General features: G+C 39.6%; 1 protein-coding gene across 1 annotated transcript in view; it reads left to right on the top strand.

Moving 5' to 3' along the window:
- Positions 1-7775: 7775 nt before the first annotated feature.
- LOC103773831 (protein kinase C-binding protein NELL1) overlaps positions 7776-26486 on the top strand; it is a gene marked incomplete at its 5' end in the record, with an annotated part of 67899 nt that continues 49188 nt past the window's right edge. The window contains one exon of the mRNA XM_008941213.1: positions 7776-7871. Within this exon, the coding sequence (XP_008939461.1) occupies positions 7776-7871 (96 nt within the window). The remainder of the gene's footprint in view (positions 7872-26486) is intronic.

A 26486-nucleotide genomic window follows, 5' to 3' on the forward strand; every position in this document is an offset into this window, starting at 1 on the left:
ACAAATCCAGCATCTCCAGCCAAAGAGCACTGAAGCCCACCCTGAACGCACACAGATGAATGGCCCGCTGCATTTGTTCTGCACCCAGAACAAATGACCGAAACTTGATTACCTATCAGTCAAGCAAAACACCAAGCACCAGGAGAATGTAACATCATACAGCAGCAAAGAAAGGGCCCAGTGCTGTGAGAGTTCAGTCCCTTCTGAGAGATCTACTCAGCCTTCCAAATTCACCTGAATCATAATTTTGCAAGTCCTGTGTGACAGAGCACTGAGTACTTGAAAAGATTCACTGCTACATCAGCTAGTGACAAAATCTAGACTATTAGTTCACTGATTTGATAAATGCTATATTGTATGCAAAAACACAAACGGACATACTGTGTGCATTCATGTTTGTATCTGGTATCTTTGACATTATTTCTTTTTCTTTCTTTCCTCTCACTGTGCACTGCCTCCCAAATTTGAAAGAATGCCTTCATACTTTTCTGAATATTTGGAAAAAACCCATCTCCAAACTTTAATTCTGAGTTCATTGATCTTTGTTCAGACTTAGCAGTAGTGCTATATTCTTTCTTTTTCCCTCAGACTCTTAAATAATAGTTCTGTACTACAAAGATCTGTATTTTTAACTACAGTAGGCAGCCGTTATGCTAACTAAATTTGTAAAGTAGCTCATTGTGAAATAACTAGAACTATAAACTAGGAATAATAACTTTATAATCAGCTGCTAAAAGGCCTGAGATTTATAGGCTTTTCCTGAACTGAACACATACCTCATACATACCACACACAAAATCTGAGGCATAAATTAGGTTGGAAGCCACTCACAAAGGTGCTGAACTGCCCAGCTAAGGAGTCGTCTTCCAGTCTCAGACGCGTGCACATCCTGACTGTCAGACTGACCTGCCCTCCCCTCTCTGCTCCAACACATGGGATGCAGATTTTCCAGGAAAATTATTTTACCCAAAGTTCATTCCTGCCAGATTTGTCCTTCTCTGACGCCAGCCAGCTGTAAAAGGACTCCAGTGGCATTTGGCAGAGTTTGTGTTAAATAAGTCACACCCTGTATCCAGTGGATGTAGTTCACTGAACCAAGAAGGGTTTTGTACTTCTATAGATGATAGCGTCACACTTGAGTGCAGAGAAAGAGAGCAGAACCTCAGCTGCTTCCTTATTTTGTTTGTGTGCTTTTTCCTTGCTTTCTCAGCTGTCCTCTAAACCCACCTCAGCAACTGGTATCATCTGATTATTCTGGCATTTGGCTCACACAGTTGGATTGTTATTAGCTGCGACCTTGTGCGTTCTTGGCCGAGTAAATTCAATAAGCTAATGAAATTGTGGTCTTTCCATCAATTGATGATCAAATTGCTCACATAGTTCAGCTAGCCCATCCCTTCTCCAAACCTGCACATTTTTGTTTACCCAGGCAGTCTGTGTCTGACCCCCTCCTTGCCTTTCCTCAGTGTCCCTTTTTTCACTTGAGGTGCATATAGTCTTTGAGTCTGGCCAAATGCCAGCGGACTTTATGGTTATTTTGTTGCCCACCCTGTTGAAAATAAATTGATAAAGAAGCATTTCAAAAGTACAAGAGAAGCTAGCGTGACTTTGTTGTGCTGCCTGGCGTAGCAGTCTCAGGCATCTGCTGATTCACAAGGTGAACAAAGATGATGTCAAGAGAGGATGGTGCTTGCCAAGGCAGTGGCCAGGAGGAGCTGTGGTGTGCCTTTCAGGTAGGGAACACAGCACAAAGTGTCTGTGGTGAGCGCCTGTAGGGAGTGGATTTGTCCACCTTATTTTTTTTTTTCCCCTGGCCCCCTGGTCTAGTACATAATCTTTGAGCAAGTAAAGGTGTCAGGCTGAAGTCCCTGTGAACTCTGCTCTGCTAGAGGACTGCTATAGGTTAAAATATTGGGCAGCACTGGCAGCAAATGTTCTGCTGCTCTTTGGTGGTGAAGTACCATTGAAGCTCTTTGCCATAGGTGTTTAACACCCGCTGAAGCTGATGCATGCATGCGAGGTCAGCTAACAGCAAGTTTGGGATGGCTGTGAGCACCCAGTACTTTGGGCCAAAATGCAGAAAAGCTGCAGGTTACTACTCCTGTATCTTGTGTGCCATCTCAAGGACGTGGTCTCACCTTGAGTGGTATTGCAATTGCCACTGCAGAGCTGGCTCGTGGCTGCTCTGCACTGCAGTTGTCTCGACAAGCTGTGGAGTGTCTTGCCTGTGGTAACAAGGGACTGGTTGACATTATCTGATATAACCCGAAGGTAGTACAGGAGGAGGTGTGGTTTTGGCACATAAGAACACATACAGTACACCCTCTTGAGAAAAACTCTGCCTGCTTTAGTTAAGGACTTCTCTTCCCTGTGATATATGGGGCAGGAGTTGGCATTTTGGGTGTGTTGCTGTTCTTTCCTTTTAGGCAAGCTGTGGTACATCTTGCCTTTTTCTGCAGTAGTGTTCCTTTTGCTATTAATGGAACTCTTTTTTTCTACACTTTTCTTTGCTAAAAAATAAATGGGGAAAATAACAAAGGGGGGGAAAGCAGTGGAAGAAGCCAAAAGCACCCACTGCAAAGGCACTCACTTGGGAACTCTTCCACCTCTCTGCTGCCAAGTTGAAGAGGTCAGCTGCTTAGTAAACAGATTGTGCAGCTGTTCTTAAAGCTTTGGTGTTTGCTACTTACTGGTGGTGGTGAGATGAAGAGGAAACAGGGATTACCCACTTGATGGAATTCTAATCGGTTGCTTCTGAATTCAGATTTTCGGAATTTGAGAATTTGCTCATTCTCAAATGGGAGACGATGAATCCTAAATAAATGAGGTGCTTCTCTTTGAATGGAGTTTGCTTTTTTGAAAAGTAATGGGCAGATAGGATAAAGGAAAAAGATGGGGGTATTATAATGGAGCCATAGGTATAATATGCTGCTGGTCATTTTATATGCATGTGGTAACATTGTTTGGGGGATGTATTTAGCTGTAAAAGTGGGGATTATGATGTACCAGGGTGTTGTGGTTTGAGGCTTGGAATGGGGGCGTGACCTTCCAGCAACTGGGAGGACCCCGGGTGGGGGTGAAACCATTGTATTCCCTCCCCTTCCCACACACACTCTGATAAGAGGCAGGGGATTATGGTGTACCAGGGAAATATCAAGAATCTAGCCTATGGAAAGGTGCATTTAAGAAATGTATATCAGTAAATGAAGTTTTATAAAATAAGAATGCAACAGTAATATTGTGAAGTCCTAATATAGCTTTATAGATAATTTTTGTATATATCAAGGAATAATATTTAATATATATGATTTATTTGAGAAGATTACTTTTGTATCTCTTAATAATCGAGTAACGTTCCTTTAAATTTGTAGGACGATGGCTTGTTTTTCTTTTCTTTCTGTTTTAATGAAAATATTTTTATAGATGTATAAATATTTTATTTAGAAATAATTGCTGTGTTACACTTGGAAGTAAGAGATATTTGCTCAGCATGAGGGTTCCACGCTGCAGTACCTGCTTTCCTGGAGTAGCACAGTGAAGCATGGTTATGTGCTACCATACAAAAAGTTAAAATAATCAAGGCAATTCCTTCAGCTCTGTAGGAAAGGAGGCTGGAACCCAAACTGTCCAGCTCTCCCTGAATCTCTTAAGCAGAGGGCTAGAAAGAAAATGCAGATTTGAGTAACAGACAATGTTGCTGGCATACCTCCCTCACAATGACTCTTATGCATTACTGCCTAGATCTAGGGAAGAGTAAAAGGAATTTACAGATATGTCAGACAGATTCCACACCTTGCACTCAAAGAGGCACTAGCTCTGCTAGCTTCTTTTCCTTCCTGGGGATGGCCATAATAGCCTCACTGGAAGAGGAGATAACTCTGTTTAACTGGACAGGGGTAAAGAAACAGTAGCCCATAAATAGGTAAGCAGTGAGGATACAGCTTGTGCACGTCCAGGAGCACGGTACCAACTTTGTGGGTGCTTTCCTGCTGCTCTTTGTGGAGCTCTGTAGTGAGACTCCCCCATCCCTCCAATATTTTCACATCAAAGATAGATCCAGCAGATTTATAATTTTGGCTGTTTCCATTCTCTACAGATTTGTCATCAAGGAGGACACATTAAAAATAAAACCCCTCCTCTGAAGAGAAATCCTGTCTACTTAAGAAAGGCCTTTATTTTGGAGGAAGAAATCTGTTAGCATTAGACTGATCTGTTCACTTTGACAGAAGCCTCCTGAAATCAATAGATTCTGCTGCTTTTATATATAGAATACTGAATAAGACCTGTAATGATGGAGGTTTACCCTCATAGACTTTACCCTAATGACATCTTCACTAAATTTTCCTGATAAAACCTTTTATTGCAAATTCAGTAACCACTCTCCTTTTTAAGAAGGTTGCTAGCCTGCAAATAATTTTAGTGACAGGATCTCTTTATAGGCATACGTTAGCAAAATATGATCCAACCATATTTTATACTTCTTTTGTGTTAATTTGAGTAGGCAGGAATCTGCAATCAAGGTTTATAACTGCTAGTTTTGTGTATTAGTTGGATCCCCATCCCCCTGCAGATCTGAGTTTTGATGTTGAAAGTCTAGATCCCACAGCCCATAAGATGGATAACACAGCATAAGCACCAAAGCAGGTAGTTTCTTGAGAGCAGGGGCACTCAGCTGATTTACTGTTCAGCCACTGAGCTTCTCCCTGTTGGGTCTTCTTGTCTGTAAGGCATAGGTACAGAAGTGATGTAAAGATTTTCCTTAATTAATCTCTTCTGCTAAGGGTGTAAAGGAAAAAAAAAATCTCATTTTTGGAAATGAATAAATTTTGATAGTGTTCTCAGAGGCTTCAGCTAGAGGCAGAACTATTAGGGAAAACAGTTCAAATAAGTGAAGTTTGGTAAAATTGCTAGCAATTGAAACTGAGTTCCTATTATTAGCGGTATTGAACATTCTTAAAATTCAGAATAGTGCTGTTAGTGCTGCATATAACACTGTGAGCTCTTTTTTTAGCTGTTACAGAGAGTAGCCTTTAGACAAGCATTCTGATTTTGTAACTGTGTTCTGAGATTTGTGAGTTTGATGTTCTGACTTCCTGCAAGCCTACAATGTAAGAGTTAGAGGGTTTGTAGAAGAACCATCTGGAGAACAGCAGGATAATTCTGGCACTCCTCCTTGGGGTTTTCTTTTCTTCCATTAAAATGTAACAACGAACCACCTTCCTCAAATCCACCAAAGCCTGAGCAGCAAAAAGGAGTGCAGTTGGTCTGTATTGCAGAGGACTGGTCAGCTTCTGCAAAAACTGAAAAGAGGATTTGAATTCTTTCCTTCTGCAGCCATTGCTCAGCTTCTTCCTCAGCATCGTTCCCTCGTGCACTGGGCAGTACAGAGCCCCTTCTCACAGGAACCCCCAGTACAGCAGTTCCTCAGGGTGGCCCTGCACAGATAACAGTTTAAGTTACTAGGATGTGACACGTTGAGTATAGGGCAATTTCAGAATGCTGGACAAGTAAGTGCCAGCACGTTTGGATACACACGCAGGAGGAGTGTCCTGATATGGGTATGAGGAAAGCATTGAAGGACAGAGGGTTTGTTGCTGGCAGATATCCAGGTCTGTCTCTCCCAGACATCAATGGCGTGCTTGGCTGTGCCTATAGATGTTAAGACCTGGCTGATGCACTGACATAACATAGTGTTTGTGCTAGTGGGAAAATCTTTTACATGACCACCCTGTCTCATAAGACTTTCTCTGTTCAAAAGAGAACAAAAGAAAAGACTATGAAGACCTAGGAATAGGATTTATTGTGAGAAGCAGACATTTCACATTAGTAAGCTGGTAGTATTGGTTATGGTGGCAAAGAAAGTGCACGAGAGCTCTAACTGAAGCCCTCTTACCTACCTATCCCTATCAGCTCAAAAAGCTTTCAGTGGACAGACATGCTTGTTACAGACAGTAGACATTTTGTTTGGTGCCCTTTTTGACTTATTTTAAAATCCCTGTGTAGTTCTTTCCCAGTGCAATGTGCCATATATTGTGCTTGAACTACTTGATTTTTTTTCCAAAATTTTCCTTTTTTTTCCTTTCTCCTCTTGTTATATATTTTCTGCTACAAATTCTAGTTCTTCTGTTATCATGCAGAAATGTGTTACTACTTCATAAAAGGGTCTGCTTACCCTTTTCAAACCAAAAAACATGCAGATGAAGAATTTAACTTGCACCTTCTTGAGGACTGAAATGAGAAAACATTCTTTCAAGAACTCTGGAAGGAATCTCTTGTGTCTCATAATGGTTTTCATATATCCTCCATCTGTATTTCATACTAGTACTTTGATTTTTTTGCACAGGTATACTTTTCTACAAACATATGCAAAAAATCACAAAATGCTACTCTTAAACCGTATTTTTCTTTTTCTGATACAATAGAAATTGACTGGTTTCAAAACATATATTTCAGAAGATTCCTATATCCCAAGCTATGAATTACATGTTTAGAGTAAGGCAGATTCATCTATCGATTCAGTCAGGAGATACTAGGATGTGCTTTTTTGCCTCTAAGAGGTTAACAAAAGATTCTTTTTAATGCTTAGTACTTTATTCACTTTATTTTTCTTTTTAATGCACTGGAAAATAAATCTTAAACTTTTCTTCTGTTATCTAGCACTTTAAGCCTTTTCATGGCATTTGTAACATGTCTTTGCCAACACTCCATCTGTGAATTTAGCTTGCAGGAAACACTTTGCAGTTCTGTTATTAGTTTAGATGCAGAGGGCTGCTGTTTAAATATTAATTGTAACTTCCCTCATAGGTGCAGTGAAACCCACTGAGTAACTTGTGAAGTTGAATAAATATCTGGGAGAGGGTTGGGAGCGTGTTGTGGGTAGGGCCTGCCCTTAGTCTTAGCAAAGCTCTTACTGGAGTGAACACTATGGAACAGATCATGTCCTGATGCTTGCTGTTTCCTTTCCTCTTCTACCCAAGTTCTGCTGCTTGCACACACACAACAGAAAGGAAGAGGAAAGAACAGCATTCAAGTGCAAGCATACTCCTTGCAGTTAGTGGACTTTGTGCTGAACCTGCTGTAGGTGAGAAAAACTCCACACAGTGCTCACAAGAAAAGATGAGACCCATCAGTTGTTTCAGGTCTTACTTATTGAACAAAGCCACTTGTAAGGTACTTGTGTGTTGCTCTGTCAAGATTGAGACCTCAGTAGAGACATTATCTTGTGGTTGAGCCCTTCTGCTTTCAGCCATGAGCCTCAGCCCATTTCATTTTTTGATTCTACAAAATGTGCTTTACCCTAAAAAATAACAAAAGGAAAATATGATGTTTTTACAGGCATTTTAGTAGAGTGTATTTGACAGCAGTGAGAGACAATGTAGTTAACACCATCTAACCACCCTGTTTTCTGTAGATCACCAGAGCATGGTAATTGTAATACTCATAATGGGTGTAATTGAAAGAAGATCATTAAAATTGTACATTGTATTTTTCCCATCTCTTCTTCATCCAGATGGTTATTAATCTTTTATTGGTGAGGTGGTTTGCCTACGGTGTAATCTGAGATATTTCCTCATGTCATTTCAGTGAGTTACTTCTCTTTGTGCTTGCAAGTGAAATGAATGTTAATACATTGAGTTCTGTTAGTTGCTTAGAATTTAGATGGTTTTCTTAGTATCTTGCAAACGTATAATAAATATATAATATATAACAAATGTATAATAAATAATTTTGAAAAAAAAGTTAAGTAATACCCACTTATTCCCTTTATTTTTCAGCATTCTGTGAAGAAGGGTGCAGATATGGTGGAACTTGTGTAGCCCCTAACAAATGTGTCTGCCCTTCTGGATTCACAGGAAGCCATTGTGAGAAAGGTAAAGCTTTACTGAAACACATCTTCTTCTTTGGTCATGAGAAATGTTATGCTGAATTAAGAAATACTTTCCATTCAGTCATTCTGCTTTATATTTTCTCCTCATTGAAGCTATGACTGTTCCATAGCTACCTTTTCCTAACTGAAAGCTGGTCTTCAGTTAAACATGGAAAGCTTTAGACAGTCAAGGATGCATCTGCTTTGGCTTCCAGTGAACAGTATTAGTTCTTTAGAGGAGATGGCAAATGAAAAATGTTTACTCCCCTATTTCCTGTTGTGCAAGCTCAAGGTTACATTCTGCTCTTTCTGAATCCATTGTGCAAATTAGACCAGAATTTGGATTCTTGATTTTCACTTAGTTGTTGTATTCTTAAGATTTAGTTTGTTTCTTCGTCACTGAGGCCACCACTTTTCATAGTGCCAGTTTATTCAAATATATCTCACTGATGATGATCTGATTCTGCCTTTTCCCAGATATTTTCCCTTTCAGGGTTTGGTTCTGATGGGCTTACAGGCTCACCTTTGTGCTCGTTTCATAACCATCTGGTTCCTTCTCTAGCTTACAGGAGAAGGGATCCTACAGAATTCCATGTAGAGATCTTACTAGATTTTTTTTTTTTTATTAATATACAGCAGATTTGGAATTTTATTTTGGTTAGTATTTTGTGTGGTTGTCTTTCACTTAACCCAGTGATAAACTTTGTTGCATTGTGTGTTTGTTAATAAATCTTTAGCACTTGCCTTTACTGGTTGATGTGAAGTGGATTGTTAATGCAGTTTACATGATGATAGTATGGCTGAAATAATAATTGAGGGTTTTTTTTAGGAATAAAAAAAGAGCAAAGCAAGAAGCAACTGTTTTAGGTTTACTTAGAATCAGGTGTTACCCAGAGATCATTCAGTAACTTGTTTGTAGCAGTGTCTATTTAGTACAGAGCTGTTCTGCTATAATAAAGTAACTTGAGCCCATTTCTCAAGAAATCTGCTTTGAGTAGCTTCTGAAAACTGCTAAAGCTCTTTGTGGATGTACTCAAATCACTGCATACTAAAATTCCCATAGTTTCTAGTTGTCAGCATTGTTTGTAATTATTTAAAAATGAACTAGAGCATTAATATTTTCAGATCATCTGGAGTAATTTTTAAATACTGGAATTTTTTTGCCTAAATTCTTTGTTATTTGTTTTAAGTAGAAAAAAGCTCCCAAGCCTCCTGATGCTCAGCAGTGGGTACCAGCAATATACATCAGGAAGTAATAAAAGAATTTCCTGCTTCAGAGCCCCACCTACCACAGCTGCCCAGCCTCTGATCCTTCCTGCTGGTTACCCTCTCCCATGTAGAATTGGCTCATTCCTTTCTAAATCATCTGTTATTCAGAGGGGTTAGCCCTTCAGAAGGATGCAGGGTACCAGAGCTGTGTTTTGTGTCTGGAAATACAACACTGCAAAACCAATCCTTGCCTACCCCAGGAGCCAGTGGCCTTAGGCCAGCTCTCAGCTCCACTGCCTCTTCTTCCACCCCAGAATCTTAGAGCTGTCTATTTTTCTTACAGCTGTAAAGGGAATTTCATAACTAGAATACAGAGTCTTTAAACTGTTGAATTTATGGTTTCAAAATGATAAATGGATGACATAACTGTTGTTGACTCCTGTGTTTTTCATCTCTTTTTTGTGTTGGTTTGATCTAAAATACAAGTTAGCACACCAAGTAAAGGAAACATGGCAGGCATGGTACTCTCATTATATCAAGAAATTTAGAGGTAGATGTCAGAAGGAACTAGCTTCTGTGTGTGAAATCTATATGACTTGAACCACAAAGAGGTTTATTTTTTCCCAGGAAGACGTATGGGATTTACCAGTATGCTACAAATCAAATTATAGTAACTTTGAGAAACCTGATGTGCAAACTGGTTTCAGAATGAACAGGGCTTTGCTTATGACAAGTTGTCACATTTCAGTTGTCTTGGAGGGTTTGAAAATTACAGCAGATATACCTTGTATCATACACATACTTCAGTAGCTAAGTGCGTATCAGATCTGTGTGTGAACACCTTCAGCCTTCCAAAGGTGCATGTTCTGGAGAGACTAAACATTCAGAGTGGAAAGGTGATGAACCACCTTTGAAGCAGGCTTCCTTTTGCTTAGATGCTTGCTCCTCGAGGCTGTAGAGCTGTCAAGAAGAGGAGGTAGTTCAGTAAAGACTTCCCTCATAGTCCTACTGCAGTTTGCTGCAGTGCTTTTAGAGGACATCTAAAATATTCAAAACACATCTTTTTAGTTTTTTTTTTTTTTTTCTTGTGTTGTTTGTAATGTTAGAAATAAACGTGGTGTTGTGTTTAACATATGGTAGCACTCCCTCAGTCGTCATGCCCTTAGACCAAAGATGGTGAAATGCTGGGACATAAGCTTTGATTTAAAGTGAAATATTCCTGGTAAGGTCTTATCTGATGGAAGCTTATGGTGAATTGATGCATATCAGAGGTAAAATGATGTGTTTTGGTAATGTATTCTATTCACCACAGTGCACTTAAAAACGTCCTTCAAAGCAACAACACAGCAATTCTTTATACATTATTTGTGAGCTGAAAGGACTCGTCACTGGCTAAAAACAGTGTGACCCAAATTGGCTTCAACATCATGTAAGGGGTAAAATGAACCATTAATTAGATGGAAAAGCAGATGCGTTTACTTCTGAATATGAATCATATGTTACTCATCTCCTCTGACTGCTGGCTTGCAATGGTGATATTAGGTTAATTAAAAATTCAGAGGTATTTGAGAAGGGTAGGATTTATGTTGGTAATTTACTCAGGTGAAATAAAGTACACATTTAAGGCTTATGTAAAAATACATTATTTAATGTGCTGCTAAGAAGAATTACAACTTGCCAGTTGCTTTGTCTGAAATGAGGAATCATCATAACAGTTGTGGGGCTGTCTTTTCTTTTTGAAGGTGAACTGCAAGTCAAGATCCAGAGATACTGTCAAGTAATTCCTCCTTCTGTCTGCTCTTTTCAGTGCTGTTTCTTAAGTATTTTCTTGATGATTCTTACAGAATAGTTGTCATTTTTCTATTTAGGGTCTGATTCTGTCTTTTAATACATATTTTGTTTGATTTTTTTTTTTGTCTCTGTGTGTTTAGCTGCCTGGGTCTGAAATCAATGAGATCTGTAATCATTATTATTTGTGATGAAATTTAATACAATTGTGATACCTGGGCTACAAAGTTTTTATATTAGAATTTTTGCTGATACTGCTGTATACTTCCAGCATGTATGTGCCTGATGGCTGAGCAGGAGATCTGCATCCCTAACTCTATATAACAGTGTTGGCTTAAGCCCAGGAGCATCCTTGGCAAGGATCCATGTTAAAGGCTTCTGAGAGACATTGTGGTGTGCAGAGAGGAATGCAGACACAGTATTTTGTGAGAGTTGTTGGCAGCATGGACTCGTATGCCCTAATTTTCCATCCAGGGATGTTTTCTCCATCTCATATTTTTACAGCATTAAAAAAAAATAAAAATTCCCATCATTCCTTGAGCTACTTTTCTCTCTCTGTGGATGAGCCACAGGTCGGTGGAGTTTTAATGCTGTTTTTGTAGACAGAGTTTGCCATTATTCTGTATTTGTGCAGTGTTAGTCACTACTGCCACTGAGGACGTGGTGAGGATAAGATGAGCAGGACAATCTCCAATATCAAAGGCAAGAGTAAATAGATTATTGGGTGCCTAGAAACTGAAGGATTCCTTGAACACCTGCCTGCATGTAGTAGTCTTGTGTGCAGGCCTAAGAAAACACAATCCAGGTTCTGGACAGCTCTAGGCTGGTGACCAGCAGTGGCAGAGTTTCAGCTAAGGGACTCAGTTACAGTACTGTCTGCACAAATGATGACTTTGGGCAACGAGCAGGAAGTGGCAGAAGGGTTTGGAGCAGTGAGTTCCAAATTAGGGGCAAGTCAAGGAAAGTGCAGTGTTGTTCCACAAGCTCCTGGGAGGACATTTGGCAGTGGTGGGGCATTGCCTCCAAAAGGGATTCCAGACAGTTGCACCACATCTTTGCTCCTCTGGCTCATGACAGCTCCTGTCTAAGCTGGTGCACAATGAATGAGGAATGAGTTTCTGGTAGACTTGAAGGACATTGTGTATGCTGGAGCTCAGAAAGGTAAATATTTCTGTGGTAGCCACGTGTGTATTTATAGTCTTTGCAAAGCACTGGAGGGCAGTTTTCTCACAGAATGACTGCTGACAAATAATTACCTGCTGATTGTAAACAATCAGCAAGGGGAAGACATGGCAGCAGAGCATCAGAATGTGATAATTACAGGGGTTATTTCTTTGTGTTGTTTTGAACTGTGTGTACAAAAGACTGTCTGATATTAGGATGAGAGATCATTTTTCAGTATGTACCATGGCCGAAAAATGTGGTTTGAATCCAAGTAATTATGTTGTGAGTGGGGGGAAAAAAAAAAGTAGGACTCAACAGTTGCAGTATTGCATTAGATTCATGTGGATTCTCCAGTGCAGTCACAGATTTCACAAGTCTGCAATGAAACATTGCCTTGCTTACAGCTTGAAGGTGGATACGTTATGTATACATCATGAAAATGAGGTGGTCTTCAGCTGATTTGTTTCATACTAGTTGGCAGTATCTGGAGTTGTTGTCCAAGAAGCTGCATACTCTCTGTGTACTTGTCTCTTAAATTGCTTCTTTGGGAATATATTGTCTTCTGTAGTGTTTTGCATAAAATTCCCTACAGCCTGTATTCCTTTGGACACTAGTGATAGAAGCAAATGAGAATTCTGTTTCTGTGTGCTATTTCTTTGATTCCTGAGCTGGATCAATCTTTAGCTATCAATGACATTTCAGCTGAGGAACCTGGTTAAAAAAAAAAAAAAAAGCAAATAGAAAGCAAAGCAGAGAAAGAGATTTTTCAGTGAGTACAGTAAGCTAAATGTCAAAACTCCCTACCTTCCTCTCTCTAGGATCTTTTGTAAAATACAAAGCGAGGTTTATTTTGGGAAACAAACCAGCTGTGCAGCTGTGGGTACAGGGCTTTGCATGAGATTCCTTCTCAAGCCTCTCCTTTCAGGGTGAGGCAGAGCTGGTAGGGAGCGAGCCAGGCAGGGTGAGGGGAGTGCTGCTCACCTGATGGCAGAGAGCGGGGCTCTGGTGGCAGTGACACCCCTGGGGGTGTGACAGACCCAGGGAAGGCAGATGCTGGAGGTGGCTGAGGTTACTCTGCTCCATTTGCCACCAAGCTGTTTATAGCATTTGCCCCAGTGATGCTTACTGCAAAATGGCAAGGGATGATAACTTAATGTGATGGAGGGAACAAAACTGTCTTTTGTAAAGCTGTCGGGGAATAGATCAAAGATGATCTACTGGAACAATCTGATTAAGACTCTCTGAGGATAGAGGAGACAGCTGTCTGCAAATCAACAAGTAACTCTCAGTGGAGGTAAAAAAGTTCTTCTATCTCACACTGCCAAGCTGAAGAAAAGTGAAATCTCCCAGATTGAAAGCACCATTTATCCCCCTATCTGACAATAGCATGATGAGACTGGGCCTGTTTTTGTAGTGCTTACACTGCCTCTTACACTGTAAAAGTTTAGTTTTAAAAGTCAGGAAAAGCACTAAGCAGATATTGACTTTGGGGTGGGTTGTTTTTATGTTGCTGTGTAGTTTCTTTATATTCAGGCATCTGGGTCTATGTATTTTGTTTTGTTTGTGATGAAAGGAATATCTGCTTATATTTATCTCTTATTTTGGCTGAGATGATTTCTGGATGTTCCAGGTAACAAATGGTTCTAATATTCTAATGTTTTATTATTTATACAACTTCAGGTCGTGAGTATTTGGTTTGTGTGGCAGGTTTTAGTAGTGGTGACAGGGGAGTTACAGGCTGGCTTCTGTGAGAAGGTGCTAGAAGCTTCCCTGCAGCCCGACGGAGCCGGTGCCAGCTGACTCCAAGATGAACCTGCTGCTGGCCAAGGCTGAACCCATCAGCAATGGTGGTGCCTCTGGGGTCACATGTTTAAGAAGGCAAAAAAAGCAACTGTGCAAGAGCAGTTGCAGCTGGAGAGAGGACTGAGAACATGTGAGAGGAAAAACTGCAGACTCCAAGGTCAGTGAAAAAGAAAGGGAAGAAGGTGCTCCAGATGCTGGAGCAGAGATTTCCCTGCTGTCGGTGGCGAAGACCATGGTGAGGCAGGCTGTGCCCCTGCAGGTCCATGAAGGAGCAGGTGTCCATCTGCAGCCCATAAAGGACCCAGACTGGAGGAGGTGGATGCCTGAAGGAGGCTGTGACTCTGTGAGGAGCCCAGGCTGGAGCAGGCTCCTGGCAGGACCTGTGGAGAAAGAAGAGGCTGTGCTGGATAACATTTGCTGTCAGGACTTGTGACCCCAAGGGAGACCCACACTGGATCTGGCTGTTCCTGAAGGACTACACCCCATGTAAGGGACCCACGTTGGAGCAGCTTGTGAAGAACTGTAGCCCATGGGAAAGACTGATGTTGGAGAAATTATTGGAAGGCTGTCCTCCATGGAATGGACCCTGCAATGGAGCAAGGGAAGAGTGTGAGGAGTTTTCCTTCTGAGGAGGATTGAGGGACAGAAATGTGTGGTGGACTGACTGTAACCCCCCATTCCCCGTCCCACTGTGCTGCTCGGCAGGAGTAGGTAGAGGATATCAGGAGTGAAGTTGAGCCCAGGAAGAAGGGATGGGTGGACAGAAAGCTTTTTAAGAATTAGGGTTTATTTTTCATTGCCCTACTCTGATAGTAAATTAAACTCATTTCTTTGAGTCAAGTCTGCTTTGCCCATGATGGTAGATGGTGAGTAGCCTCCTTGTCCTTATCTTGACCCTTGAGCCTTTTGTTAATCTTCTCTCCCCTGTCCAGTTCAGGACCAGAAGCAACAGAGTGGCTTTGGTGGACACCTTGTATCCAGCCAGGGTCAACTCACCATGTCATAAAATCTCTTCTATAGTCTTCTGACTTGGTAAGGGATGTAGGATTTTATTTTTTTTTTTAAGTCCCGGAAGATTGTGTTGTTTTTTTCCCCCAATTTGATCCACAAAGCTTGCACTTAGAAATGGAGTAGTATTATACTGCTTATCTTGTCTGGGATTATGGTTACTACTTGAGGTTCTTATGATTTTAATTTCTCCTCTCAAAAGACCCTGACCTCACCCTGATCAATGTCTGTGAGCCATTTGGACATGTCAGGTATTACTTAAGGATGTGGGTTTATTTAGACAAGAGAAAGGCATGAGTTACCTAGTTGACAAGTAATTTGCATTCGGATTCATGCAAAACAGTTTAATTAAGATAATTTCTGATGATCCAACTTACAGTGCACATAAGATCCAAACACAGACTTGAAAACATTTATTCTCTTGCCTTAAAGATTATGAAAAATAGCATTGAATAGTGTCTTGGCATGCCATCTTTGTGTCCCAGTTCCTGTTCTGGATCTTCTTGGTTTAATATCTTATGAAGATCTGCTGTAGAATTTATTACAGAGCTTACAAAAATAGCTGCTACATTTAATTATTCCTTCACTACCCTAGCAGTGAACTGAAAATACATGTGATATTTAAATGTGATTTCATGAAGTCAGTGGCTTGGCATCTTCCTTTTTCTTATGGAGCAATAGATTTGACTCCTTCCCTATGTCTTTCTTGCTGAATGAAAGGCAATGAAAAGATCTAAAAAGAAAATGACAGTAAGAGCTTTGGAAAGGAAGGAGAAGGACAGGAAACTTAGAAGGAGATGGATGGCTCACCTAGACCTCCAGTGATAAAGTAGCAATGAACCTAAGGAGAAACTCCAAACAGAATGATACTGTCTCGTTTAGATTCAGGTACCCTGCAGAAGTGTTGGGTAGTAACCTGTGTTCAATCTCTTACAAAGCTGTTAGTAGTTGTCTTGGAATTAGAGATGAGTGGTCCTTGTTAGCAGTATGGGGTGGACTGGCTGAGTATTTATTAAAGTTGACTTCTGCAAGCATCCTTCCTCCATACACGTTCCGTGAGCCCTGATGTGTCCCCAGTCCTGTGTCACTAGCTGTGTGTGGCAGTCAGTGGAACCAGCCAGCCGTGGTCTGGCTTGGAGGAACTTCCAGCACAAAGTGAAGGAGGGGAGTCAAGTGAGAGTCCTTGTGTCTCCCTGGGGCTGTGCTTGCTGCACACCCTGCTCCTTAGGGAGCCTCCCAGCAAAGAGACCACTCCTGGTGTTGTGTTATACTACCTGGGTGCTGTCACGCTGTGACACACCTTTGTGAAGGGGAATTTGTCTGGTGGTAGAGCTGCACATCAGAAGGATATAGTGCATTTCCCCAGGTAGAATGAAACTATGCACAAAGAGGGATGCTCGTATGGTTTGTTTCCATCATATGCCAGGAAGGTGCAGAGCTCAGCGCAGGGTTCAAAGGTGGTATTCAGAGGCAACAAGGAGATGCCTGTCTTTCCTAGGTGAGAGAAGAGCCTGCTGCAAAGAATATAGGCTATTCTAGCTCAACAGGTCAAAAGTGTTAGGCCCTCTCTTTGGCCTCTACTTAGCACCTGGAAATCACTGAGGGAAAGGGAGGCTTGATCCCGTTCTCTTTGTTTCAGCTGCAACTCCACAGAGCGTTAGGTGGTTATTCATCCATAAATTCTAATTATGTACTACCGGAGGAACATCATGTTTAGAAAGAGACAGGTAAACTAAGGAGTAGCAAACACTAAAGCTCTAAATATGAAAGCTCGCTGAACTTCCTACAGCCTGCAGCCTACATAGCTGAATTTTGTGCAAGAGCCTTACTCAGACTGAGGTGTTGGAATTCGTTCCCTGCTGGAGGCCACGTTGCTTTGCACCTTTCCTGAATTCCCTGACTTAGCATTCATCCAGTTTATCACCAGGAACAAATCCCACACCCTCTGTGCAGCCGTATCTGCTTCACTTTCCTCTTGGGTTCTGAGGAGCCAGGAAGTGGAATTTAAATTGATTCCAAGTGGCAGAGGAAAACAAGAGAATGACAAAGCACTCCAAAATGTGAGCAAATATTTGTATTTAAGCAAGTAGATATATTAGAAATATTAATGAAATTTCTGCTTTCCACTTAGAAGTTTCCATATACGAAGCATTTCTTGTGATGTGAGCTGTACAGAAAAGGCAGTTGCTTTAGAATATGTACTTTGTGATGGATTAGCTACAAACAATGTCTCATTTTACTATGGTTAATCAAAAAAACCCCAACGAGTCTGCTTTCAGTGCTATGCTGTAATGCTATTTTTATAACCTAGTTTTTCAGGACATTCTGACTCTCTTTTTTTGGTTCTTCCAGGCAGATGCCTACATCAGTGAAAACCAAAAAATTTATAAGGAGAAATACTGCAATAGGTAGTGACTAAAAATTAAATGAGAGCAACCTCAGTCTGTCCAACTACAGGCAGTGTTTAGGGGACATTACTGAGTTTAATAAGCTCTTTGTCACCTTACTTTTTCTTACTAATAGCCTGCTCTGGATTTGAGAATCAACCATGAATATTGAAATTTGCTGATAACCTAGAAATATAACTTAGAGATGTGCAGAGCAGCATCAGAGAGGTACTTATATTTTTAAGACAGAAATCCCCTTGGCTTCACTGGGAGTTTCACCTGAGTGGAATCCTTAGGACCTCGTGCAATTGAATTAGGTGAAATGAGAAAGAAATGGCTCTAATGAAATAAAAGAGCATTTAGAGTGGGGCTTTTATATGCAACAAGCTGTGATAGTTGCAGTTCCTAATGATAAATATGCCATTTCTAACTCATTGATCTATGGTACAAATCTCACTAGCTGATCCAGGAGTAAGATCCTATTCAAACAGGGTAGAGAATTCAGTCCCTTAAGAAAATGTATACAGCTCTGAGGATTTTCGTATATAGAGCCATGTTTCTGCTGAAGTTTAATGCAGTGAATGCTACCATATTTTGTGAGTGATCTCACTGCAGTTAATCAAGGTGTAGCAAGAGAAAATGTGCCCCAGTCATCAGAATTAGCATCAGAAAATTTCTTTTGAGGAAATCATGTGGCAAGTGAAAAGAATGTAGCAAAACAACCTATTGATGTTGTAGAGATTGTGTATTTAATTCTGACAAAAAGTCACTTTTCCTGCATTTTTGCTCTTTTAATTGAAGATTTCTTTTTTTCCCCTGAAAAATTATGGCATGAGAAGTACACTTTAAGGTGAGGGAAATGATGCAACAGGGAAAAAATGTAAGTGTAACCAGCAAGACCTTTTCCCATTCCGCTGACTGGAGTTCCTCACCACAGAAGCGATGGCCACTCCCACTTGCTTTCACTGGGCCAACGTTCAGAGGAAGAGATCATGCCCCATTCATATAACCCTTGCAAGGCACCTAAAATGGCACAAATCGATTTCTTGTGTGACTTCTGTGGATTGCAGTTTGTGGACAAAGAGGATAACTAATCCAGTTAATTTGCTTAAGGAGTCAGGGTGAAAATGTGAGTTAAACCCTTGCTGGAGGGGGTGTCATCCTTTTGTTATTAACTGAGGTAGCTTCTGTAACATCTGCAGTTGGGTTGAATTTCAGTCCTCTTGAGTATCTGTTTTTGTGAGAGGAACAGACATGTTTTTTAACAGCCTGCTGCAGGAAGACTGCAGAGTTGGGGGATGGTTGTACAACACTGCTGTGAAGAAAAGCCTACAGCACGAGGAGTGGCTCTTTGTGAAATCTGCTGAACTGAAATCAGTGTGTGGACGCAAGAACAAGTTTTTCTTTAGGATCATGCTCGTGTATGTGTAGAGAAGAAATTAAGTATGAAGCTTTGCCAAATGGAACCTTATAAACTTTCTTTTCTCCTTCAAAGGCTTTTTCTCTATATGGTGAAACGTATTTTTTTTTCTGTAGTCTGATAGCAATGTGTGTGTTCTGGTGCAGAAAGTACATGATGTACCTAAAGGCTCCTCTTCGCAGTGACCTTTTTTTTTGTGGATAATCTAGCATATCATGCCTGGTGAAATACCAAAAAATCAGGAGACCAAAAAATCAATACCTGTTGAGTGTGAAAAAAAGCCTGTGAGCTTATCATGGAAGGTGTGGTGTGAGAGCCTGCTCCAGATTCAGAGCTCACTAACTCATTGTGCAGATTCCTGTTGCTTTTGTTAGGCTTTTGTTCATGCCTGTAGTTCCCAGAAAAATAGTATGAAAGATATTGAAATAATACTGTATTTAATGTAAGGTACATACAAAGCATAAAAGTAACTTGGATTGCTCTAGTTTGAATGGGTTTCTTTTTGCTAGTTCCCTTATGACTGAAGTATCTGTAAAATAACAGTTGTACTCGACCTCAAGGACCTATGTGTTAAATTTATTTTCGAACATTTTATGAAGTTATGATAGAAATCTGTTCAGTCCTTCACATTTGCAGAAATAGAGTTCTTCCTAAATACATGAATCTTTTTTTTTTTTTCTTTTAAAAAGAAAACCACTGATTTAGCAACTCAGCAAGTTCAATATCTGGAGTTTTACAACACTTAAGCTGTGTAACATCTAAATTATTTCTTTCGACATGTAATATCTACTAAGTAGATCAGCCATTTCAGAGACAAATATAAATGGTGGAGTTTTCACATGAAAAAGTGAAATCCCCTTTCTTATTTGATATTTTTTCTAAAGAGATGTTCTCTGTAAGCTGGCAATCTAATCTTTGGAATGGCACTCACTTATCTTTTGAATGAGACATGAAATGAAAGCCCTAAACACTTCTGGTCATTAAAGATCCAGTTGAACCTGTATCCCATTTCAGCTCAGGTAATTACATTCTGCCTTCTTTAGCAATGTCAGTCAGGAAATTACTCATTTGGAATAGCTGTCTGGCTGGCATGGAGTGGCACCCATGCCTTGAGTTCATAGATGGCTACGTTTGTGTGATGGATTATAGATCCTTTCAGCTTTTGATGGCAATTACGTGGTTTTAAATACGAATGACTCTGAAGTGGAGTAGAAGCCCCTCTCCTAAGCAGGCACGTGAGAGTGAGCTCAGCTCATCCACTGGCCTTCTCATTGCACTGTCTTTGGCAGTAGTGATATTGCTGCTCTGGACAGCACGGTTCACCAGGGCCAGTTACAGGTTCCTGCAGACCTGCCCCGTCATCTTACTGCACACAGGTGGGCAGTGTGGCTCTCTGAGCTGAGAAGAGTGGGGCGGCACTGAAACTCTGATTATGATCCCATGCATCACCCACACACGTGCTGGAGCCACCCAAATTCTTGATAATAACGTACTGGTTTATTGCCAGGTTGGTCTGTAGGTACTGCTCAGTGTAAGAGAGATTAAAGGGAGCATTCTCATTTCCAAGAGTATTTTTACAAGTAGCTGGAGCGCGTCTGTCCTTCCTTTTTCAGTTGAGGCACTGACCATGAAAACCAATGAAAGTTGTCTCAGAAGTGAAATAGCTTTGTAGCCATGAGCTTGGTTCTTTTGAGTTTTAGCAAAACATTGAAACGGGTCTGCTGCTGATGAGCCAGAAGGTATGGCAGGTCCATGTATTTTAGGTGCTTACATGACCACTTATGAAGACTGAATTCCAATGACGAGATGTTTTCTGAAGACCTCCTAAGTTCCCATTTGGTGGCTTGGAGCACACGTTGTACTGCATTACGGGAGAGATCTTCAGCTATTGGTACTGTAAGGAAAAAATTCTCTCTGGCAATTCTTTGTGATACTACGTTTCCTAGAAAACGGAATGGTTTCTCTGGTTTGAGTGAGATTGGTTTTTTTCTCTGTACTATTGACTGAGTAAAGAATGTCCCACAAGCTCTCTCAGCCCCTGCAGAAAGTAAGTTTAGTTATGTGACAGGACAGTTTCTGCCAAATACACATTCTATCCCTTTCTACAATAGCTGTCCCCTCCACCTTTTGTGGCAGCTCTAGCTCTGGAAAGCCTGTCAGTCTATCCAAAATGAATTGAAAACAGGGAAAAAACCCTCTTTGAGTCCTAGAGTTAATGGAATCTGGTTTTGGGAAGGGGCTTTCATTACCTGCTAAGGCCTGTCTTTCTATATCTCACCCTTAATTGTTTTCTCACCCTTGGAATGTCCAACACAATTTTCCAATTCTTTCTGTCAGCTGGGAGGAGAAGGCAGGGATTTAATTAATACCTTAGAAATTTTCTCATCCAAAATGTTTTTCCTCCGATTTTTATAGAGTTCAAAGCTGATGTGCTTTGAGACATGTGTGCTGATGGCAATAACAAATCCTCAGTGGCATATCCATCATTTATAAGCTAGGCAGTCAGATACAGTCTGATAATGCCTAGCTATTCCTAAGGCTTCCTTTTTCAGATGACTGAGTCATGTTTCTTTTTCAACAGAGCTTTGATTTTTTTTTTTTCTTCTATCTCCCCTTCAGCCACCTTTTCTCTGCAGGCTTTATTAGGTGTATTCATTACTGAGTAAGGTGAAAGTAAGTTGCATGTACATGTGGATGTTGGTAGGTCACTGAGGATACAGAATGTGATCAATAAGGACTGGAATTTCCTGCTATGTAATGTCTGTCTCACTGACTTGACTGTGGGGGATCTTTTTAGATCCCCCCATACATAACTTATAAATGTAAAAAGAATGAAGTACAAAATTATGTAAGGAGGAGGTAGTCCACTGCTCACTTATCCAGCTGCTACAAAAAGATGCATCTCTTGGTTACAGTTGTAGATTGTCTTAGCACTAGTAACAGTTTCCTTGTGAGATTTAAACTAACTGGTATGTTAAATCCATTATTATATCCTCTTGCTACAACCAGCAAAATAAAATTCATCACTTGTTAGTCCATTTCCTGAATAGTTTCAACTGTGAACTGATTCACTGTAAAAATAAATTGCAATATGCCTCTTTGAAGGAAATTCTTCCAGAGAGAAGGAAGATCCAAAATGGAAAATATGATTCTGTTGACATTGACTCTTGTGGACAAGTAGAAGATACTTCATTGCATTTAATGTGATTTTTTTTTTTTTTTGTGAATTTTATAATCTAGATGAAGACACTTCTGTATAGTATATGCACATTTCTAGATTTTGTTTCACTCTTTTCTACGTTACTGTGTAGTAAGTGCCAGACTTAAAGGGCATAGACAGAGTTTCTAAGCCAAATTCAGAAATAAAATTAGGAAAGAATTAAGGGAATAATTTTATTTCAGTGAAAGCTAAATTTTACAAATTTCATAAACTGTCTTGTATGAGCAAAAACAGATTTCAATTTTTCACCGAAGGAAAAATAATATTTTTGAGGCATGAAGAAAAGGATCCAGTCAAGACAGGAAGCAACTCCTCCTCCCCTCCCATTAGAATACATCACTTTTGAATATAAATCAAATATAATACCTGAGCTGAAGGGCTGACCATATCTGAAACACAGTGTAAACCCCAAAATACTTTGTGAACATAGAAAGCTTTACTGGCTTTCTGGTTTCCATAACCTTTTCTTTTATACTGTCAGCTCTGTTGGAACAGACTGAGAATCTTGACCTATTAAATTTGGTGAAAAGGTGTTTTATAAAAACATGCCTGACAGAGTCATAAAAGGCTTTGTCAGTCCTTACCCCACTGAGTTGTCTTACACTGTGAGTAGTCACATTGACTTTAACCATCTAGTAATGATGTATAGTACAGCTCAGTGTAAGAGCAGGTGGCTGAAAGTGCTGGCCAATGATAAATTGATCCAAAAAACATAACTAATAGAAGGAATGTAAAGTGGTAATGTGTATTCATAACAACATTTTGAAAGTAACATTTTATTCATAATATGAGTCATTTATCTGACATTATAAACATCAAGCTTTATAAATATTGAGGTATATTATAAGATTGTAGTTGGCCTTTTATTTATTTTTTTAAAACAATTTGGATAACACTCAAGAATTATATTCGGCTCCTTCCCAGGTCAGTAAATGATTCTGAATTTCTGAACTAAGGTTGAAGCTATCGTTTGATCCTCAAAGTTCAAATTGTCCTAGTGAATGAATAAACACTGGCTGGAACTGAGAGGCACCGAATACTGTTTTTTCATGGCTGGATAAATTGTAATCTTTGCAAGAAAAAAACCCTTGTATTAGTGTACAGTGTCATGAAGTGTTTAAGATGGAGATGTAAAGAGGGAATGAATGCTCTGTAAAGTTTATGTTCTGACCTACCAGATCAGGCTTGGCACAGAGCATCTTTTCTCAGAAAAGCACCATCTTGAAATATGTTTAAGAGTGTTATTAGTTTATTTTTACAGCATAGAAGAAGCATAGAAGGGGAAGACAAAACACTTGACATTCCTCGAAGTTGATTGTGGAGTTAGGATGGAATGTATTTTATAAAGTGCATTGCATCAGATAGGGCTATACAGTCTGTTTATAATCCCATCTAGGGACTATAAGCAAGAAAAGTTATACTGATAAGTTATATATTTAAAGCAGACTTTAAGAGTAGGTTGCAATTTTGAGCAGCCATAAGGATGTAACTCAATTGTCAATGTTACTTCAAACTAGCATCTTTTTTGTTGTACCATATAAAATAGCACTAATATAAGGGACCAAGGCAATTTATGGACAATTTATAGAGATTATTTCCTCTTGGGAAACAACTGTTAATGAATTTGTTACATAAAAAGGGTGGAGATTATAGTTGTTTATTGATTGCAATAATCAGGTTTTTTATGAAATTCCATGCAGCTCTTCTAAGACACCATTGTAGGCCAAGGGCTGAACAAAGACCTGGTATAAAGTCATCACAAGTTGTGTGTTTCCTTCAATGAGTAAAAATCCTGAGGATTTCGTGAGGACATCATCAAGGACACAACTGTCTACAGACAGCCAGGCAGAAAATATTCTGTTTCTTTGGGTTTTTAAAAGCCAAGGTGAAACCTCCTGAAAAGGCAAGTTTGTACTGGAAAGGTGAATTGATTATTGTTAAGGACTGACTTGTGTGTACATGGTGCCTCTTACTTTCAGGAAGAAATCACAAGCAAGCCCTTTAGTTGACCCTGTACATTTTGTAGGTATGTGATGTATGTATAATACAGCTTGTATTTGACTGAAGTCTTTTTGGATTTCTGAGAAAGCAGTGCAAAAATTGCTTGTAAGTCTTGACAGATAATCACAGTATTCATGACTTCTCATTTATTTTGCTTTTACTTTACTCTTGAAAATACCCAGTGTTGTTGTGAATGCTCTGTTACTTCCAGAAATACATTTCAAAGTGAGATAACCTAATTTAAATTCAGTGTAAATATAAATACTGCTAAAATATGCTTTCAGGACTAACGTAGGATTGCGTGTGTACCACGGGGCATGGGTCATTGCTTGTTTTCAGAAAACAGGGATTTCTGTGTCTAACTTGTACATGACTAATTCTAAACCATAATTTGTGATTTTTGTATACATTTGTTCTGTAGAGATCAGTACAAGCAAAATACTACATAGTTAACCACTTCTGATGTATTTTTCTTGTATTTTCTGATAATCTATACCTGTGCTGAAGCAACATATCCTAGATGTGTAGAATTACATAGGTGAGACTTGTGTAGCCTTCATGGGGAGGGATTCTTATATAGCAGTGAAGAGGTGGAATAAAAATAATCTTTTCACTCTTCTGGTTCTGGGTTTTATCTGTGTTATGACTTTGTGCATGTACATACATTTGGAGTGGCTCAGTTGGGAGAGCATGGCTGACAAAGGACATAAGGGCTGCACCATCAGGTAATAACAAATGAGGAAAAGAGAACTCGTGGTACTTTTCACCTGATCATTCTGTGTGCACTGGAGTCAGAGGCAGGTCACAGAATCATAATTTTTTCCAAGACCTGTGACCTTTTTCCCCAAACGTTGTTTCCCTAATAGCTTTTCCATAGCTGTAGAGTCAGCTCCACAAGAAAACAATGTGCTGATGTGGTGCAAAACAGTGTCTGATTATTTAACCTTGCCTCCGTGGTTTACTATGTTACCCAGACGTGGAGAGTGAGAATATAAAATCCCTTTAGATGACTGCATGAGTGGCTAAACATGCACATTGGGTAGGCTTGCATCAGAAAGGACTGTGAAATCATTTTCTTTGGAGCTGAGAAAGACATCTGCAATGCTTGAAGAATAGTAACCAAGTGTTGAAAAGAATTAAGATGCTCTTGAGTTGTGATATTTTGTTTTACTTGGCCTCTTTGATTAGAAGGATTATGTGGTCATGTGGGTAGGTAATGTAGCATAGATAATTCTGTCCTTGTGGTGCCTCATAGATCAAGCTTTTGATTTAATTGCCTGTTTGCTCTGAGCAGTGATACTGAAAGTATTACAGCATTTAGATGTGAGGATCTCTAAAATGATGTACTGCAAATTTGGCTCTAGACTGTAACCCTGTATTTTAACTGTGTAAGAATTACCAAGTAATAATACTGTGTAAATATTTTGGATTTAAAAAAAAAAACCCAAACAAATCTGGTCTATCCAACTTCTTACTGTAATTTAGAATTCAGTGTAAAACACAACTTATTACTATTTAAAAGAAGAGTCTTTTCTCTAAAAATCAATCAGTAGATGTAATTATTTGTTTTACAAAGAGATTTAAAAATGAGAAATTGTCTACTGGTGTGGAACTATCCTAATGCTGCTGACTATGAATATATTATGGAGCTATATCTTTATAGAAAACATTTCCACCCTGTCATTTTTATTTAATACAGTCATTTCACCTGGGTTAAATTTTGTTTACACTGTAATGCAATTTATGTTATTGAATATGATTCTCATAGGTCCCTCACTCTGAGAGACAGAAATAGCACTAACCAGCAACTTGCCTTTACTTTTGCTGTCTTTATTGCTGAAATTTGCTTGTATCAGAACTATATAAATAAAGAAGCTGGCAAAAATTTAATGTCATAGAAAACCATCTCAGAACAAAAGCCAGTAATTTCATGCATATATCTTTGTGTGACTTTTTAGGCCCTTGTGTTCCACTAACTGCATTACTTGTTTGCACTGAAACCAAGAGGATTATGTTACCAAAGAGATTTCTGCCATGAGTGTTCAACGTTTGAAAATTAAAAATGTGTATTTCCTTTCATTAGCCTTTTCATTAACTTCAAGCTGTTTTGGCAGACTTTCTTACTCAACCTAATTTGCTCTTGACATATATTAGTATTAAGTCATGCTGTCAAATGTTATATATTGTTTCTAATATTAGACTATATTCTATAATTGACTTCCAAGATTTTGGAAAATACTGCATTTTTGCACAGAAAACCATGTAGGCTTGTGACCCCAAATTTTTATGAGGGGGAAAAAACCACTTTGTTTTACATCTCTGACTTCAGAGAATGCAGACAGTTGGCTAGATTTATTTTCTTTATTCTTCAGTATTCTGGAGACTTTTACCATTTTGAGTAGATGTGAAGTTTCTGACAGCAGAGTAGCTGAAGAAGTGGTCAGGACTCAGTATAGTGCACACCAGTGGCAGGCAGACATCCTGCGTGCAGTTTTTCACTTGAGCCATCCATCAGGCCTCCTTGACACTCTTTTGTGCCATGTCTTGTCCTGGTTGTTGTTGTCCACTGGGGACAAAGGCTGGCTGCAGCTTGTCCGTACACTGCTCAGTGTGACCTGT

Source organism: Merops nubicus, unplaced genomic scaffold (genome assembly GCF_000691845.1).
Source record: "Merops nubicus isolate BGI_N331 unplaced genomic scaffold, ASM69184v1 scaffold10330, whole genome shotgun sequence".
Lineage (NCBI taxonomy): Eukaryota > Metazoa > Chordata > Aves > Coraciiformes > Meropidae > Merops > Merops nubicus.